Source organism: Marmota monax, unplaced genomic scaffold (assembly GCF_021218885.2).
Source record: "Marmota monax isolate L192 unplaced genomic scaffold, Marmota_monax_Labrador192_F-V1.1 WCK01_AAM20220418_F8-fsc00125, whole genome shotgun sequence".
Lineage (NCBI taxonomy): Eukaryota > Metazoa > Chordata > Mammalia > Rodentia > Sciuridae > Marmota > Marmota monax.
The window spans coordinates 11826340-11843095 of NW_026695235.1; the positions used below are offsets into that span (position 1 = coordinate 11826340).

General features: G+C 41.7%; 1 protein-coding gene across 6 annotated transcripts in view; it reads right to left on the minus strand.

The window, feature by feature from the left end:
- Hsf2bp (heat shock transcription factor 2 binding protein) overlaps positions 1-16756 on the minus strand; it is a 68798-nt gene that overhangs the window by 28673 nt on the left and 23369 nt on the right. For all 6 annotated transcript variants that reach the window (XM_058577295.1, XM_058577294.1, XM_058577297.1 and 3 more), the window contains 2 exons: positions 12964-13081; positions 3450-3553 (listed from right to left, as the gene is read on the minus strand). In XM_058577295.1, the coding sequence (XP_058433278.1) occupies positions 3450-3553; positions 12964-13081 (222 nt within the window). The remainder of the gene's footprint in view (positions 1-3449; positions 3554-12963; positions 13082-16756) is intronic.

A 16756-nucleotide genomic window follows, 5' to 3' on the forward strand; every position in this document is an offset into this window, starting at 1 on the left:
GAGTGCCCTTGAGTCACACATATGTTATAAACCTCAAAAAAAAAAAAAAACCTGAGGTTTGGGTGTGGTGGTGCACACCTGTGATCCCAGCAGTTCAAGGCTGAAGCAGGAGGATTAAAATTCAAGGCCAGCCTCAGCTTGTTAGCAGGCCCTACGCAACTTAGAGAGACCATGCCTCAAAATAAAAAATAAAAAGGTCTGGGGATGTGACTCAGTGGTTAAGTGTCCCTGGATTCAAACTCTGGTACCAAATAAATAAACAAAAAATAAAAACCTGAGGTTGTAATGCCATGTGTAGCACTCTGCTTGTCATCCTTTAAATTATTGTCACATTCCATTTTGGCCTACAAAATGGTACAGGAATGTGCCCTTTTCTGCATCATCTCCATTCAACCAGCGAATGTCAAAAGCCCACAAGTAGTGTCTTGCATTCCTGCTCCACAGGACCTCAGAGTGCTCCTCTGTGGATGCTCCCACTCTGCTGGCTTTGGCTCCCACTGTGCTTCCATAGCTATCTTTTAGAAGATGCTCTCTGACCGTGATGTGCATCCTGTCCCTCTTTCTAACCACACTCCTCCAGAAGCATGTCCTTAGAACTGCCCACTGGTGGGCGGCGGGGGGGGGGGGGGGGGGGGGGGGGAGGGTTATAGGTAACAATGCTCTTGGTTTTATTTGCCTGAAACACCTTCATCTCACCCTTACTCTTGAAAGGTATGGGGAAAGGGAAGGTAAAATTCAGGTTGGCAGTTATTTTCTCTCACATTAAGACCCATACTGTTGCTGTTAAAGACTCCAAGGAGCTAAAACATCAATTCTTCCCTAATAGAACTATAGATCCAACACCATCACGATAAAAACTCCAGGAAAATTTCTGGTAGAGTATGACAAACTCTTTCTCAAATTCATATGGAAAGGCTAAGGGCTTACAAATAACCAGAATAACTTTGAAGAATAACAAATCTGGAGGATTTACACTACCTGACTTAACATTTATTACAAAGCTATCAAGACTATTATACGGTGTGATAATAGCATAATGATATGGAACTGGATCAATGGAACAGAAGTTAGTCTATCAACAGCCCCTCCTGTGTATGAATAGTTGACTCTCAACACAGAGGTAAAGGCAGTTCACAGTTCAATCCAAAGGTGCTCAGGAAGCTAAGAAAGCCTTATGCACAAGACACCACACACAAATATCGACTCAAAATAGGTCCTATACACAATGTAAAATGTAAAACCAGGAAACTATTTGAAGAAACCCATTAGAAAATCCTTGCAATCTTGATTTGGGCAATGCACTCTACACCAAAACCATGATTCCTAGAAGAGAAAGAAGATATATTAAATTTTACCAAAATCAAAATTGATTTTGCTCTCTTTAGAAATGCTCATTAAGAGAACAAAAGGCATGCCATAAACTGTGAGAAAATGTGTTTTACTACATACCTGACAAAGACTCATATATAGAACATGCCAAGAATTCTTGATAACAAGAAATAACCCAGGGACTGGGGTTATGGCTCCGAGCAAGAGAGCTCGCCTAGCATGCGTGAGGCACTAGGTTCAATCTTCAGCACCAATAAAAATAAAATAAAGGCATTGTGTCGACCTACAGCTAAAAAATAAGTGTTAAAAAAAAGAAATAACGTTAAATAAAAATAAATAAATAATGGTTAAATAAATAATAGTGTTAAATAAAAATAAATAATGTCAAAAGACAGGAATAGACATTTCATCAAAGAAGATACAGGGGGCTGGGGATGTAGCTCAGCAGAAGAGCACTTGCCTAGCATTTTTTAGGTCCTGGGTTCTGTCCCCAGCACTGCCAAAAAAAGGAAAAAAAGAAAAAGAAAAAAGTAGCAGCAGCAATAGCTATACAAATGGCGAAGAATCACAGGGAAAAAAATGCTTTACACCATTACTGACAACAAAAATGCATGCTAACCACAGCAGGGTGCCCACTGTAGCACCCTACTTCGCTACTCAACTGTCCACAACTGAACAAGAGGGCTGGACCAAGCACTGGTGAGGATATGCTAAACTAGAATGGTTTAGTCACTCTGGAAAACAGTTTGCTAGTTTCATAAAAACTGACAGACAGGGCTGGGGGTGTAGCTCAGTGGTAGAGCACTCGCTTAGCATGTCCAAGGCTCTAGATTCCAACCCTAGCACCACAAAAATAAAAAACAAAAAGAGAAAAATTAACATACACCTATCATACAACCCAGCCACTTTACTCCCTAAATATTTACCCAAGAGAAATAAAAGGACATGGTCATTCAAAGACCCATGAAAGAATGCTCATAGTAGCTGTACCTGCAATAGCCCAAAGATGGAGATGACCCAAATATCCAACAAACAGCAGCCGAATAAATACACCATGATATATCTTCATAAGACAATACTACTTAGTAATAAGTAATGAACTATTAACACACATAAAAACATGGGTGGGTCTCAAAATAATCATGCTGAGTGAAAGAAGCTGGCAGAAAAGAATACAAACTATGATTCTACTTATTTAAAAGCATGGAAAATAAAAACAAAACTACAGTGCAGAAAGTGAATGGCTCTCTGGAAAGAAGGGGGCCACAGAGTGCCCAAAGTGCCTTTCTAGGGTGATGGATTTCATCATTACCTTGACTATGGTCATGATTTCATGGGTAACTATTTGTATCAAAATTTATCAATTGTTCAACTCTTTTTTTTTTTTTTTGAGAGAGAGAGAGAGAGAGATTTTTTTAATATTTATTCTTTTAGTTATCGGCGGACACAACATCTTTGTTAGAATGTGGTGCTGAGGATCGAACCTGGGCTGCACACATGCCAGGCGAGCACGCTATCACTTGAGCCACATCCCCAGCCCCAATTGTTCAACTTTTAATGTATGGGAATTTCTGCATGCCAATCATGCCCTGATAAACCTTTTAGAAAAAGTAAGTAGTCACCACCAAGTAGAAGTGAAGCTCAAAAATAGATCTGAATTATGAAACAACAAGGAAAGTCAAATTTTTTTTTTGCATAAACCACACCCCCAGCCTTAAAGAAAATCTGAACAGACACACACACATAGATAGATATAACTTCAGAGTTGCAATATTTCTCCAATTTCTCTTTTCCCAAATTCTTTATAATGACAGGACTTCTCCTGCTGCAGATACCACATGCAATACTGTTTTGCTCACAGAGAAAGGGAAGGTGTATGCTGTTTTATATAATAATCTTCTCTGTATCATAGCTCACAACACATCCCAACTAAATCAAAAGGAACATTTGAGAATCAGCACTAAAAACCACTTAGCACACCAATGAATTTTCTTAAGTTTGCAGTCATTTGTTAAAGAACTAATGCACTGAGATAATCACTTCTAGTTTCTAATACACTGATAAGCCCTCCCCTGCAGAAGCAGAGCACACAACTGTGCAAAAAGCTGACCACCACTTACCATTCAAAAGCCACCAGAGCAAAGGGATGAATCCAGGGCTCTCACTGATGTATTTCAAGCCTTTCAAATTGATGCTCACATTGTACAGGGACATCAGCATCAACCTGAAATGCAAAAGAAAATGGTATTGACATGCAGGTAAACCCACATTGTATCTCACTCTAACTCTGTCTCCTATTCCAGAGGGCCTGAACATACCCAGAGACTTTCTCCCATCTTAGATGCCCAACTCCACCTCCTGGATAGGGCATACATTAAGTTTAAAATACAGGAAGCACTACTCATCTATGTGAAGTGGGCAACTTCAGCAATGACACCACACCACCACCTCCTATAGGCTCACATTGCCAAGAGAAACAAAGCAGAGAGGATTCCATGAGAAACCTCACAAGCCATATTTCTTGATTGCTCACTCTCTTAGTACCAAACCTGCATTTGTATAGAGGTAACTATCAAGTCATAAGTGTATTGCACCTCTAAGTTCAATACAGCCATCTGATATCTAACAGCATCTTCCCATTCATTGACTATGAAGCCTGGCATCAGGCAGCCAGGTCAGCTTCCACCTGGTCTTCACAGAATCCCCATAACACATACCACAGCAAAACTTGTGAAAAAAACAAGACACGACAAGTAACAGTCAGCAAAAGGACCCACTGACAACCAGAACAAAAAAGTTCTCAGCTCCTGCAAGTATCAAATGCAAAACAGAAAACAGATGTTTCATACACGAAAACAATGAAAAGAAATTAAAACATCGCTGGGTGTGATGGTGCACACCTGTAATCCCAGCAGTTCCGGAGGCTAAAGCAGGAGGATCACGAGTTCAAAGCCAGCTCTGCAATGGCGAGGCACTAAGCAACTCAGTGAGACCCTGTTTCTAAATAAAATACAAAATAGGGCTGGGATGGGGCTCAGTGGTTGAGTACCTCTGAGTTCAATCCCCGGTACCAAAAAAAAGAAAAGAAATTAAAACATGAACAAGAAGCTAGGGCTACTATTATGAATGACTGAGCAATCCAAAAATAACAGAACACAGAAATGAATTATAAAACTGCAAAACTCAAGGGTAACTGGACACTTAGAAAATATTAAATCAAAAAACATGGTAGAAAAAAGGTGGATGACAGGACAGTGAAAATGTTCAACATTCTTCCAATTAGGATTCTGAAAAGAAAGAACAGAAAGAATGGGGGAGGAAAAAAATTTGTTTCAGAAAGATAAAGGCAAAAACTCATCCAGAAACAAGCAAATCTAAACCCTCAGATTCAAAAGGCACACAAAAAATTTCAGACAAACATAAATGCAAACCTAAACATCACAATTCAACCACAGATCACCAAAGATTTTACAGCAGCCAGAGAAAAGACACATGACCTACAATGGGGCAAGTGCACTGAACTTGTGCTCTTGACAACAAAAACGGGAACCAAAGACAGGAAGAGCACAGCTTCCAAGTACAGAGGCACTTACAGCAGATTTAGAATTGTAAACCCACCAAAAGCAGTTTCAGCAAATGAGGTTAAGTAAAAATATTACCAAAGAAAACCTCAGAGATGTTACCACCAACAAACCTGAACTAAAAGAATTTGAAGAACAGACTTCAGAAACTAAGAAAATGATCTCAGAAGATCTCTGTGAGCTATAAGGAAAAGCAGCAAATGAAGGGAGGTGTGGGTCCAGGAAGTCAGCACTGGAGGCAAAGGCAGTAACAACAACGTCTAGAGGGTGCAACTCCGAAACTCCTCCAACAGAGCCGGGTGCAGGCACAGAGGCATGCAGCCCAAGACACGGGTACTACAGCATTCCAAAGTCCTTCATCAACCAGGACAGGAGAGAGGCATTAATGCTTTCAGGTGTGTAACAAAGCACAATTTTAAAGGGCTTATCACTAAAAAAAAAAAGAGAGGTAACTTTCAAGATCCTTGGAAAGATAACATACGTCAAAAAAGATCTCAGTGAATTCCACAGAAGAAAAAAGGAAGGAAGGAAAGTGGGAGGAAGGGAATAAGGGGTTGGAGAGATTAGAAAAAGAACTCAGAAAAAAAGTCATAATAAACAGAAACAAAACATGGACAAAATAAACATAAACCCAAGAATCTCACTAGCTGCAAATATCAATGGGATATTCCTAGTAAAAGGCACAGATGAGTGACTATTACACTAGATGAGACACTAAATCAATGATCTTTTTTGTTTGTGTGTGTGTGTGTGTGTGTGTGTGTGTGTGTGCTGCTGGGGATTGAACCCAGGGCTTTGTGCATACAAGGCAGTCACTCTACCAACTGAGCTAGATCCCCAGCCCAAGACACTAAATCTTATAAGCTTGTACTGCAGACTCTCAGAAGCCAAAGGGGAGAGTGAGTCCACTGATCTCTGGGCAAAGCTAACGGCCCACTGGGACAAGCACCAATTCTCTTTATCTGAGAAAAAGACAGCAGAGCCCAGAGTCCCCACAATGTTTAGTACACAGACCATCAAAAATGTAACTGGCAGAGACAACTAGGAAGTGGAAAAGGAAGGCACTTACTTTGGGCACAAATTTAAGGGGCTGAGAAACATATTCAGTGGCCATGGTTTTTTTGGTTTTTTTTTTTTTTTTTTTTTTTTTTTAAAGAGAGAGAGAGAATTTTTTTAATATTTATTTTTCAGCTTTCGGCGGACACAACATCTTTGTTTATATGTGGTGCTGAGGATCGAACCCGGGCCGCACGCATGCCAGGCGAGCACGCTACCGCTTGAGCCACATCCCCAGCCCCAAAGATAAAATAATTCATTATTTTTTTAAAATCCAAATTAATGTGCCAGATGTGGTAGTACATGTCTGTAATCCCCATGACGCAGGAGGCCTGAGACACAATGATCACAAATTGGAGGCCAGCCTGAGCAACTTAGTGAGACCCTGTCTCAAAAAAATCAAAAGGAGGGCTAGGGTGGCTCAGCAGTAGTAAGCTCATCTAGCACGTGAAAGGCCCTGGGTTTGATCCTCAGCACCACATAAAAATAAATCAATAAAATAAAGGCATTGTGTCCAACTACAACTAACAAAATAAATATTAAAAAAAAAGGTCAAAAGGGGTCTGGGGTTGTGGTTCAGTGGTACAGCACCTGCCCAGCATGTGTGAGGCACCGGGTTCAATTCAACACTGCATATAAATAAATGGATAAAATAAAGGTCCCTCAACATCTAAAAAAAAAAATTTTAAAATCAAAAGGACTAGGGATATGGCTCAGTAGTTAAGCACCCCTGAGTTCAATCCCCAATACCTCCAACAAAACAAAAATAAATAAATAAATAAAATTAATGCAAAAATTCCATAACAAACACTATAGCAAATTTTCAAATAAAGATGGAATTGATAACAGTACCATGCCAGGAAATCAGTAATACTGATCCAGTCTACTAATAAGAGACTAAGTAAGTGAACTGCATGCCACAGAAAAGTTGAGTCTTTTGCTAAGGTGTCTAGTTTCCCCACTAAACTCAAGTTTGTCAGAAGCAAGCTCATTACTTATTTTTACCATCTCACAGATAAGTACACTAAGACAGGACACAGTAAATCCCCAGCTCAGTACCAGACAGTGAATCAGCACCGCTGACCAAGAGACTTAGCAGGCACAATGCACAGACAAGGCACCCTCTCCCCCAGACTTCCATTTTCAAAGTCAACAGCCACAATCAACAGAAAAGACAAAGCTACACCAGCAGCCTAGAGGAAGGGATTCTCAGTCCTCAAGGTGTGAGGACCCTCAGCCCTCTGACAGGTTACAAAACAAGCCAAACTGGAAGTCCCCCCTTCAGGTCTCACTGATGACTTTTATAGGTAACCCAAAGTTACTCACTAGTAACTAATTTACTAACTAACTTGAGGCAGTATTAAGGGCTGCTCAGATGAAGCGCTCATGAGGAGAATTTGGTACTATGACTAATTTTCTGAGATCTCTAAGCAGTAATTCCAAGAAGGGAAAGGCCCCTACTTCAGATCATAAACACAGCTGGAGGTCCACAAAGGCAAAAGTATCATTCATGGCAGGCTACAACAGCAGGTCTAAGATACTGCACCAGAGACCAAAAGGCCCACAAAGCCCAAGATATTTTTTATCTAACCCTTTACAAAAAAAAAAATCTGCCCACTTCTGATTTACAGAACGAAAAAGACAAATCAATCTTCTCTAGAGGTCAAAAGGCAAAGTTACTATCTGGTGATAACTGTAACATGAAACAAACCTCAGAAAGTAAGTTCAGCTCCATTGTCATTTAGCTTTAGGGTGCGAAAACCAACTCACGAAATGACAAATGTCTTTAAAATTTCATATCTGATCAAAACTCATTAATCTTAAGAAGCTAATGTAACTGAGGCAAACATAGTACCATCTGAGACCCCACATCACCAGGTCACACCTCTCAGAAGACCACTAACCTCTAGGTCACAAAGAAGCTGGCAGAACACAAACCCAGAATGTGTTTTTTGTGCATGTGCTTTCTCTATATGACACTTTCAATGTAACCAAAAATGTCTGTAAATAATGCATCAAGTTTCTACCTGTCAAGTCAAAAGAGACTGCCATCCAAACCACCCTTCTTGTATTCAGATATTAAAAGCAGACTTCTTTTCCTGTCAGGATTTCTGATGTGTTTACTAAAATTCTTTGGAAACACAATCATGTTTAAAGATTCTTTTCATTTGGCGTCAAATCAGTCCTTGCGTAAAGAAGGGGTGAGAATACCAAAAGGCACAGAGAGATTTGGGACAGCTTTTGACAGACAGCAAACATGGGTGACCATAACCCATAAAACAGAAAAGACAAAGCTACACCAGCAGCCTGGACAGGGGGGATTCTCCGTCCTTAGGTGTGAGGACTGAGTGAGCAGCTGACCCCACTGATCACACTGCACTCCCAGGCCCTCCCTGGGTACCAAGCCTGAGGACAGAGAACTGTGCAAAAACACAGCAGTGCTGCCCAGAATGGCAAGGCATGAGGAAGAAGCAAAGCACACTGGACACGGAAAGGCCTGGGCTTTGTATCTGCCTCTCCATGACTGCTTCTATAATACTGCCACTCCCCTAGGGCATTTTGAGGAAACACTTCTAGAAGCATCTTCAACTAATACCGACCTCTTCTCTCTGGGAATTCCTTGGACTCTTCTCTGCAGACAGTTTGATGTGGACCCCAGAGTATGCTGATGGGTCGTCATAACACAACAGGGAGGTTTTGAAAAGGCCTCAGAAGAGCCAGTGGAAAGAAACCTGAACATGCTGACTTAAACACAACCCCAGAGGACAGCCAACTAAAAGCAGGGAGGGAGAGCTGTTCACAGACATATACATGCTCCACATACTTCTCCTGACACAAGAGAGAAGAGAGAGGGTAGGTGGGCACAAGGGAGGAAGCCACCAGGGTGAGTCAGCCCATACTCACACTCACTGTCCTCTGCATGCATTTGACACCCATCTATCAAGAAGATGTAGCAGAGATGAATTGGAGCTCACCCAGAGTGCCCCAAGTCTGCCTTGACTCTGCAGAAACAACAGTAAGAACAAAACAGGATCCAAAAAGTGCTGAGCCCCAGGAGAGGGTGAAATAACACAAATCCACACATTTGGGGACCTTCTTAAGCATCACATAGCAGTCCTGGTGATAGGGAAGGAGAAAGTAGATGACTGACCTGGCTCAAAGTTGAACCTGTGTAGAGATGGGATGCATGCACAGGGGTAGATGGTGTGATGAGGAGGCAGAGGGACTGAGGGGCAGGCTGAACACACAGCAGTGTTGACTACCTCAGGGCAGCTAGGTCACAAGAGCACCAACCACAGTAAAGACCACATCAGATCTGGGGAACCAAAGAAGGCAAGAGACCTGGAGTCAGATTGCTAAAGGAATCATCCCCCAGGATGTTCCAGACACTGGAGATGGAATCCAGGAGGAGGAAACTAATAAGTCAATCCTTTATAAAAGAAAGGAAGTGCCTTGATGGTCAGAAAAGAACAGTGATGAGGGCTGGGGTTGTGGCTCAGTGGTAGAGAGCTTGCCTCACATGTGTGAGGCACCGGGTTCAATTCTCAGCAGCACATATAAATACATGAATAAAAAAAGTCCATCAACAACCAAAAAGAAAATACTAAAAAAATTTAAAAAGGACAGTGATGAGAAAGGATGTGGAATTGGGAAGGTACTGGGGGATGAAATTCATCTCATTATGTTATGCATTTATACAAATATGGCATAATGAATCCCACTGGTACATATAATGCACCCATAAAAAATAAAAATAAACTTTGAAGAAAGGATGAATGTGCAGATAACTGGTTGCTTGAATTTGGGAGGAGAATTTTTTCATGAGTAGAAGAGAGATGGCCTTTAGAAAGCCAGCAACTAGAGAAAGCTAACTCCATCTCAGTCTGAGGCACCAGCTGCTAAAAAGGAGTGGAGCAGAGTAAGCTTCAGTTTAGGCAAGGCAGGAGAGGCCCAGTAAAGCCACTTATTTACAGCACAGCAAAGGTCCTGTTCCAGAGGGCTCAAGGTAGGGGGTCAGCAGTGCAGGTGATGGTCAGGAGAAGAGACACCCTGGAAAAGAGAGAGGCAACCAATCAAAGCACAGATCAGGAGGCTGCCAACCACTAGCAGGAAGATGTCACAGGATGGTGCTGCCATCTGCATGCAACACTGGCAGTCTGCTGAGAAAGAAAGTAAATGGCTTGGCAGGCAATTCCTCCCAAGCCCACTGCAATCGACAGGAGCTTACTAGAACCCAAAGACACAGAACTCCAAGGACTAGACCCCAGAGGCTAGCAAGGACCCAACCCTGACACAAAGCCTCACCTTGAAGCTGCAGGGGGGCCCCTCAACACCGACCCTGTAGAGACCACGGAAGCAAAGAGGGCAAGGAAGGGATCAGCATCCAGAACCAGGAACTGCAGCTTATAATTATGAACATGAGACACAACAGGAAATGGACAGAGGGCATGGGCAGGTGACTCAGGGAAAGCCTAAACAGTGAGGACACTGAGGACTCTCACTGAGAGGGAAGAGGCAAGAGGCAGGAGACAGTATGACAGACAACATAAATACTCTTTATGGGATACAACATTGGAGCAGTGACAAGGACACGGGGCAGACACACTGCAGGTGGAAGTATGCACACAGACAGCATTGCACAGTACTGAAGATGGGAATGGTCTGCTTCTCAAACACTACACTTCTAAGAAAACCCTTGATGGACTCACACAGGTTAGCCAGGAGATACCTGCCAAGGGTGCAGCATTCCAGCTGCAGAGTAAAACCTGAGAACACCGAATGCCCTTCGGTCAGGGAAAGAATGACCCAAATGTTATCTCTGCTTTTGGTATGACATTAGGTACCTAAATGAGATAAACTAGATCCACGGGCCATTTGTAAAACTATCGCCAAAACAAAACTATACATACGTACGTGCTATACTGTAGTACACATATTGCTCATGTGCATAGATGTGTTATACAAAACAATAAATTAACTGAAGTCTGGTCCAAACAGCATGGCATAAGCTCACTTGTTTTTACTAAATATAGCTACAAATTCTGAACAGAACACATGGAGCAGCTACTTGAGGTCTCTGAAAAGTAAACAGTAAAAGGAAGATTGGGGAAAAAAAATTTGAAGGCTCAAAAAAAACAGCAGCTGCCCTGGCCGGGACTCTGGCCCCAAACCCAGCAGCAGCACTGCCCCATAGTGCAGCAGGACAAAGTCTTTGATTCAGGCCAGAGGAAAGAGAAAGGGGTCTGCTATCAGCCTTGTGATAGCCGTGGGAGCCCCTAGGCAACTCACTCAGCAAAAAGGGACTCTTCCCATCCCTGAAGGATCAGCGCCCCCCCTGCTGAGCAGCTGTGGGCAGAGTGGCAGGGGCGGCAGCAGCAGGAACACACAACAGGGCACACCAAGCCCCAGCTTTGCAGGGTAGAAGCTGAAAGAGGGAGTCCTAGGTAACCACACAGTTTAAAAGGCATTGTGAAGAGGTAGGGGCTCAGGAAAGTGACTCCACAAAGGTGTAACTCCTGTCCTCTCCCCAAGATATGTGCTTGTGTGGATCTCATTAAAAACAGCCCCCCCCAAAAAAAAAAAAAAAAAAAACAGCCCCTAAAGGACTCAAAGAAAAGAGGGACCATCCAGCACACACACACAAGGGTGCTAGAAAGACTGCTTTGTCTTATGTTGTGCTGATATTCAGATAAAGGCGTTTTAGAATCAGGAGTCAGTGAATGCAGCACAAAAAGGCCTTTGGCTATACCTTGCAACTCAAACCTAGCTGGGTGACTGCATTTTCTAAATGGTTTAAGTTAGGCCCAGAGTCTTGTACCACAATGTCCCAAATGCTCAGGATGAACGCAAAATAACTCAGCATACAGAAACAGGGAGATCCAAACTCAGAGAGGAAAAAGACAATCGAGGGACACCAAAACCAGGATGACAGAGATGCTAGAAGTATCTGGAACAGATTTTAAAGAAGCTATCATTAAATTTAAATTTTTTTTAAAAAGTCAGCCTTAGCAATTTGGTGAAACCCTGTCTCAAAACAAAAAATAAAAAGAACTGGGGACATAGCTCAGTAGTAAATTGTCCCTGGGTTCCATCTCTAGCACACACAAAATAAAAACTCCACTAAGTAACAGTACATGCTGGTGTGGCCAGCAGAACCCTAAAATGGCCCCGTCCTCCCTGGGACTATAAATATACCATACCCTGAGATTATATTAAATTATCTGGCAAAAGGGGCTGTGCAGGTATAATTAAGGTTGCTAATTAGCAGACTAAGTTAATTAAAAATGGTTTATCCAGGTATTCCTACTTTAAACACATGTCAGTCAAAGGCAGCGTATCATCATCTGGCTGGGATAAATGAGGAATCTGAGCAACTTCAAGAGTAAGGTAATAATGAGTTATATGGCTCAAAGCTGGGGGCCACAGAGAAAGAACGCAGCCAGCCTGGGTAGGATTCAGCCAGCAGCCTGCAGATGTCTGAAGTAGATTCTTCCCCAAGCCTCTGGAAGGAATCCAGCCAGGCACCACCTGGATTTCAGCCCCATGAGACCCCTAAGCAGAGAATGCAGTCAAGCCCGCTCAGACTTCGGACCTACAGAACTATGAGATAATAAATAAGTGTTGCTTTACCTACTTACTTTGTCATAATTTGTTAGACAATAGAACATAAATACAGATTTTGGTACCTGGAAATAGGATACTGTCATAACAAATACCTACTGAAGTTCATTTTGAGACCATTCATATAACTCTGAAGTGTCACTTGATAGTATTGAGGACTCACTGATTATTCTAAGGTGAGGACATTCTTTTTTCTTAATTTATTTTTCTAAAATACTACTTAAGTATAGTGCACCCCTTAAATTCTCCAGGCAACTTATTTCTTCTATTTTTTAGAATGATTACCAAATCAACTATTTACTTGAAGAGAGGCCAAATCAGCATATTCTAGGTAACATGTAAAATCAATAGGAATTATTAGCTATTATCTACATACACTTTAAGTTTGGTGCATTGTCCGGGCTTCAAGTCCCCCAGCAGCTGCAACATCGTGTCCAAGAGCACCCTACTGGAATTAACCAAGAATTCACGACCACATGCTATTGCAGCAACATCTGCAACAGAGACGAAACAAAGCGTCAAGATGATACATGCTTCAGAATCTGCAAAATTCTGTCCAGATCGAAGACCTGTTGCTGTTTTTCCTCCTAGGAGAACTAAGGAAAAGAGCTGATGAGGCATTAAAAACCACTGTTGTTCACAAAGCGGTCATCCCAGCACCAAGGACAACCACCTGAGTTAGTAAAGCAGGGAGCAATGTCCCCCCCAGCAACACCTCCACTGCTTGAGCACCTTGCCCCATAGCAGAGATTGCTGGCTATCAGATCTAAACACAAGGTGGGGGTTCATGACAGTCCTGAGTCTGAACATTCTAAAATTCACTTTTACTCCTGTGAGCATTTTAACTATGGCACAAAACTAAAATAATATGAAAATTGATTCTGAATATATTTTTCCAAAACGTTATAGTCTGTTGTGATCAGTAAGCATGTTTCTTCATGCCTGAGTCCCAGCCAATCAGCACAGAGACCAGACCAAGTCGTTACACAGGGTCCAGGGGCTAATGCTGGCCCTGTCAACATCCCCAAATACCTGTGACCCAAGTACATGATGTACCTATGCAAAAGAGTTGTCTTTAGTTAGGACTGACAATAAAGCAAATTCAAAGTGACTAAGAGCTGTACATGGGATGAGCAAGCCAGGGAGAAGCCAGGCAGCACCCTTGTCTTTCTCCTGGCTCTAATGGGATGTTTTAGAAGTCCACAGTTAAGTGGGATGTCTCCTCTGCTGCTGGTAAATATCCTTTACCAGTTTAAGGAAGTTTTCTTCTATTCTTAGTTTGCTAAGAATAATAAAAAATGGAGGAAGAATTTTATACTTATCCTGCCTTCGATTAATCATAATCTGACTGCAAAATATAAAATTTCATTGATGCTACCACATCAACTGTACAGAGTCAGATTTTTCATGTTCCTGTTTATTTTGTTTATCTGGGTTGAGAAGAACCATGTGAGGTATATAGGAGAACTAAGGAAAAGAGCTGATGAGGCAATCTCCAAATCTACCTGTAACTTTTCCCATTTCTCCTTGTATTTCCAGCATTTTGGCCTCATAATTGCTATGTCACTTGGTACATAACTTCACAATAGCCCTAACTTTATCAAGGACAAAACCATTCCTTGACATAAACTTACCTTCTGTGTTTAATTCATTTTAACCTATCAACTGTATTATCTAGCCAGTGATACATTCCAGCTTTACTAAGGAAATATTTTTTAAGGGAAAATGAAGCAGTTAAGCATTTGGCATTATTAGTATACAGAAGGGAAATCTAAGGAACTTTTCAAGGAGAAGCAGCATTCAGGAAAGCCCAGAAGACTGCCATCAAAACCCACCAGGAACCATCAGCCAGCCGTAACTCTAGTAGCTAGCCCACAAGGACGTCTTCTCGATAAGCCATTCCCCAACATAAAGAGCCGAGGTGTCCCTTCTACTGTGACTCACTTGTAACCACAGAACACAGCAGAATTAATGCTGTGTACCCATCACTAGGTAGGATGAAGCCTCATGTTCCCACCTTGGTCCCTTGTCCACTTGCTCTAGGAGCCTGCACTACCTGGGGCTGCTATGATGAAGAGACTACACAGAGAGAGGACACTGATGTGACCCAGAGATACCACAAGGTTAGAGAGAAAAAAGACACCCACCAGCCCTCACTGTCCCACCCTACAGCAGCTTGAGACATCCCAGCTGAGGGCTTAGATATTAGAGAGTAGCAGTAAATTTTCCTGCCCAGTCCTGATCAAGTAAAAGAAATTTTGTTAATGTTAAGACTTGACATTTTGGGGCGGTTTGTTACATAGCAATAGTAAAACAGGAACACTACTACTTCATCACTGAAAATAAATAGCAGAGCAAAAAAAAAAAAAAAAATATTATCATAGCAGGCAACAATTCCCAACACACCAAACTTTCTGGCAAATGAGGTCCCATATCATATTCAGTACTGTAATAGCAAATACCAATTTTGCATTTCACTATATCATATGAATAATTAAGCACAAACCGAAGCATAAAATCTGAATAAACTTCTACAAATAGTAAGTACCAAGATTCATCAACCTGTCAGAATTCACATTTATCTTACATCATAGTTGGCACTTTATTTACCAATATCTAATCTGTCTGGAATACTTACCTGTGAGTCAACTCAAGACCTATAGAATTGACTATTGTCATCCACCATAAACAAAGAACTGGTTTGATTTTCTATTAAAATGTTTTTCTCTTGATTCATTTTCATTAAAATGTTTTAAATCTAATTCTAGAGATTACTGTAGTGATTATATAATTTTAAAAAGTCAGTCTGATGTAAGGTATAAATACTGAAAAGATATGTAGATTGAGATGTATTATGCTGAATATTTTTGCTTTGGGTTGTAATAATCTTTTCAGCAATAAAGATAATAAGAGAGGGGCTGAGATTGTGGCTCCACGGTAGAGCACTTGCCTAGCACAGGCGGGACCCAGGTTCGATCCTCAGCACCACATAAAAATAAAGGCATTGTGTTGTGTCTTGTGTCCATCTACACCTAAAAAATAAATATTTAAAATAATAATAAGAGAGTACTAGTATAATGATAGACACACCAATCAATGGCAGAATTGAAGGTTCCAAGATAAACCTTACATTTAAGGCCAATTAACTCTCCACAAGGATGCCACAACAATTCTGTGGAGAAAGGATAAAAGAATAATCTTTTCGACAAATGCATGTGCACAGGTACTAAGCCAGATCCCTTCCTCCACTATAAAAAATTAATTCAAAATGTATCAAAGACCCAAATGTAACAGCTAAAACTATAATAAATTCTTACAAAGAAAAACAGGAGTAATATCTTATGACCTTGAATTAAACAATGTTTTGTGAATTGTGAATTGCTGCCAAAGTTGCTATAAACAGCTAAACCCACTCCGACCTCTCTCAGTTTCCTCTTGCAAAGAAAGCCTGAGACAGGACCTCTCCCAAATCTGGAGAGAAGTGAAGGGGGCAAGGCAGGGGCAGGACGGGAGAAGTCAGGGAGTGTGCGAAGGTGGACCAGAGGCAAACACCAGGGACATCCATCTCTGCCCCACCCCTAGAGGCCACAAGAACATCAATGAAAGACCAGGTGTCCTAGAGACGTTTCAGGCCTTCCTGCAGTAAAGCATCTGCTTTCCACCAAACTGGGTCAAGGTCCCTTGACTCTGCCTTCTGGGCACACAAACCCTGAGCCAAGGAGCCTTTGATGGCAGCCACCAGCTTCAGAGACTTGCTCTCCATAGCCATTATCTCTCAGAGTGAACTAATTTCCCAACTACCAGAACCCAGTGAGCTAGAGAGTCCCTTGCAGCAGAGGTACAGGTAGCTGGGGAATTCATCTTCTAGTCTCTCCCTGAATTAGAGATACCTGGGCTTGTAGCCTCAAATGCCATAGTACTCAGGCTGCGAGAGTCATGATCAGGATCTCTGCATCCACAGCAAGTGGAACCTGGAGTTGGGTACCACCCCGCTGAGACTCAGATTAAGGCTTTTTGAAACAGGAGTCACTGACCTAACTGAGATCCACAGATGCACAACATTTGTGACAATGGTTTCTTAATGACACCAAAAGCATGAGCAACTGAAGGAAAGATAAACTGGATATAATCAAAAATAAAAAGTTTGTGTTTCATAACACACTTTTGAG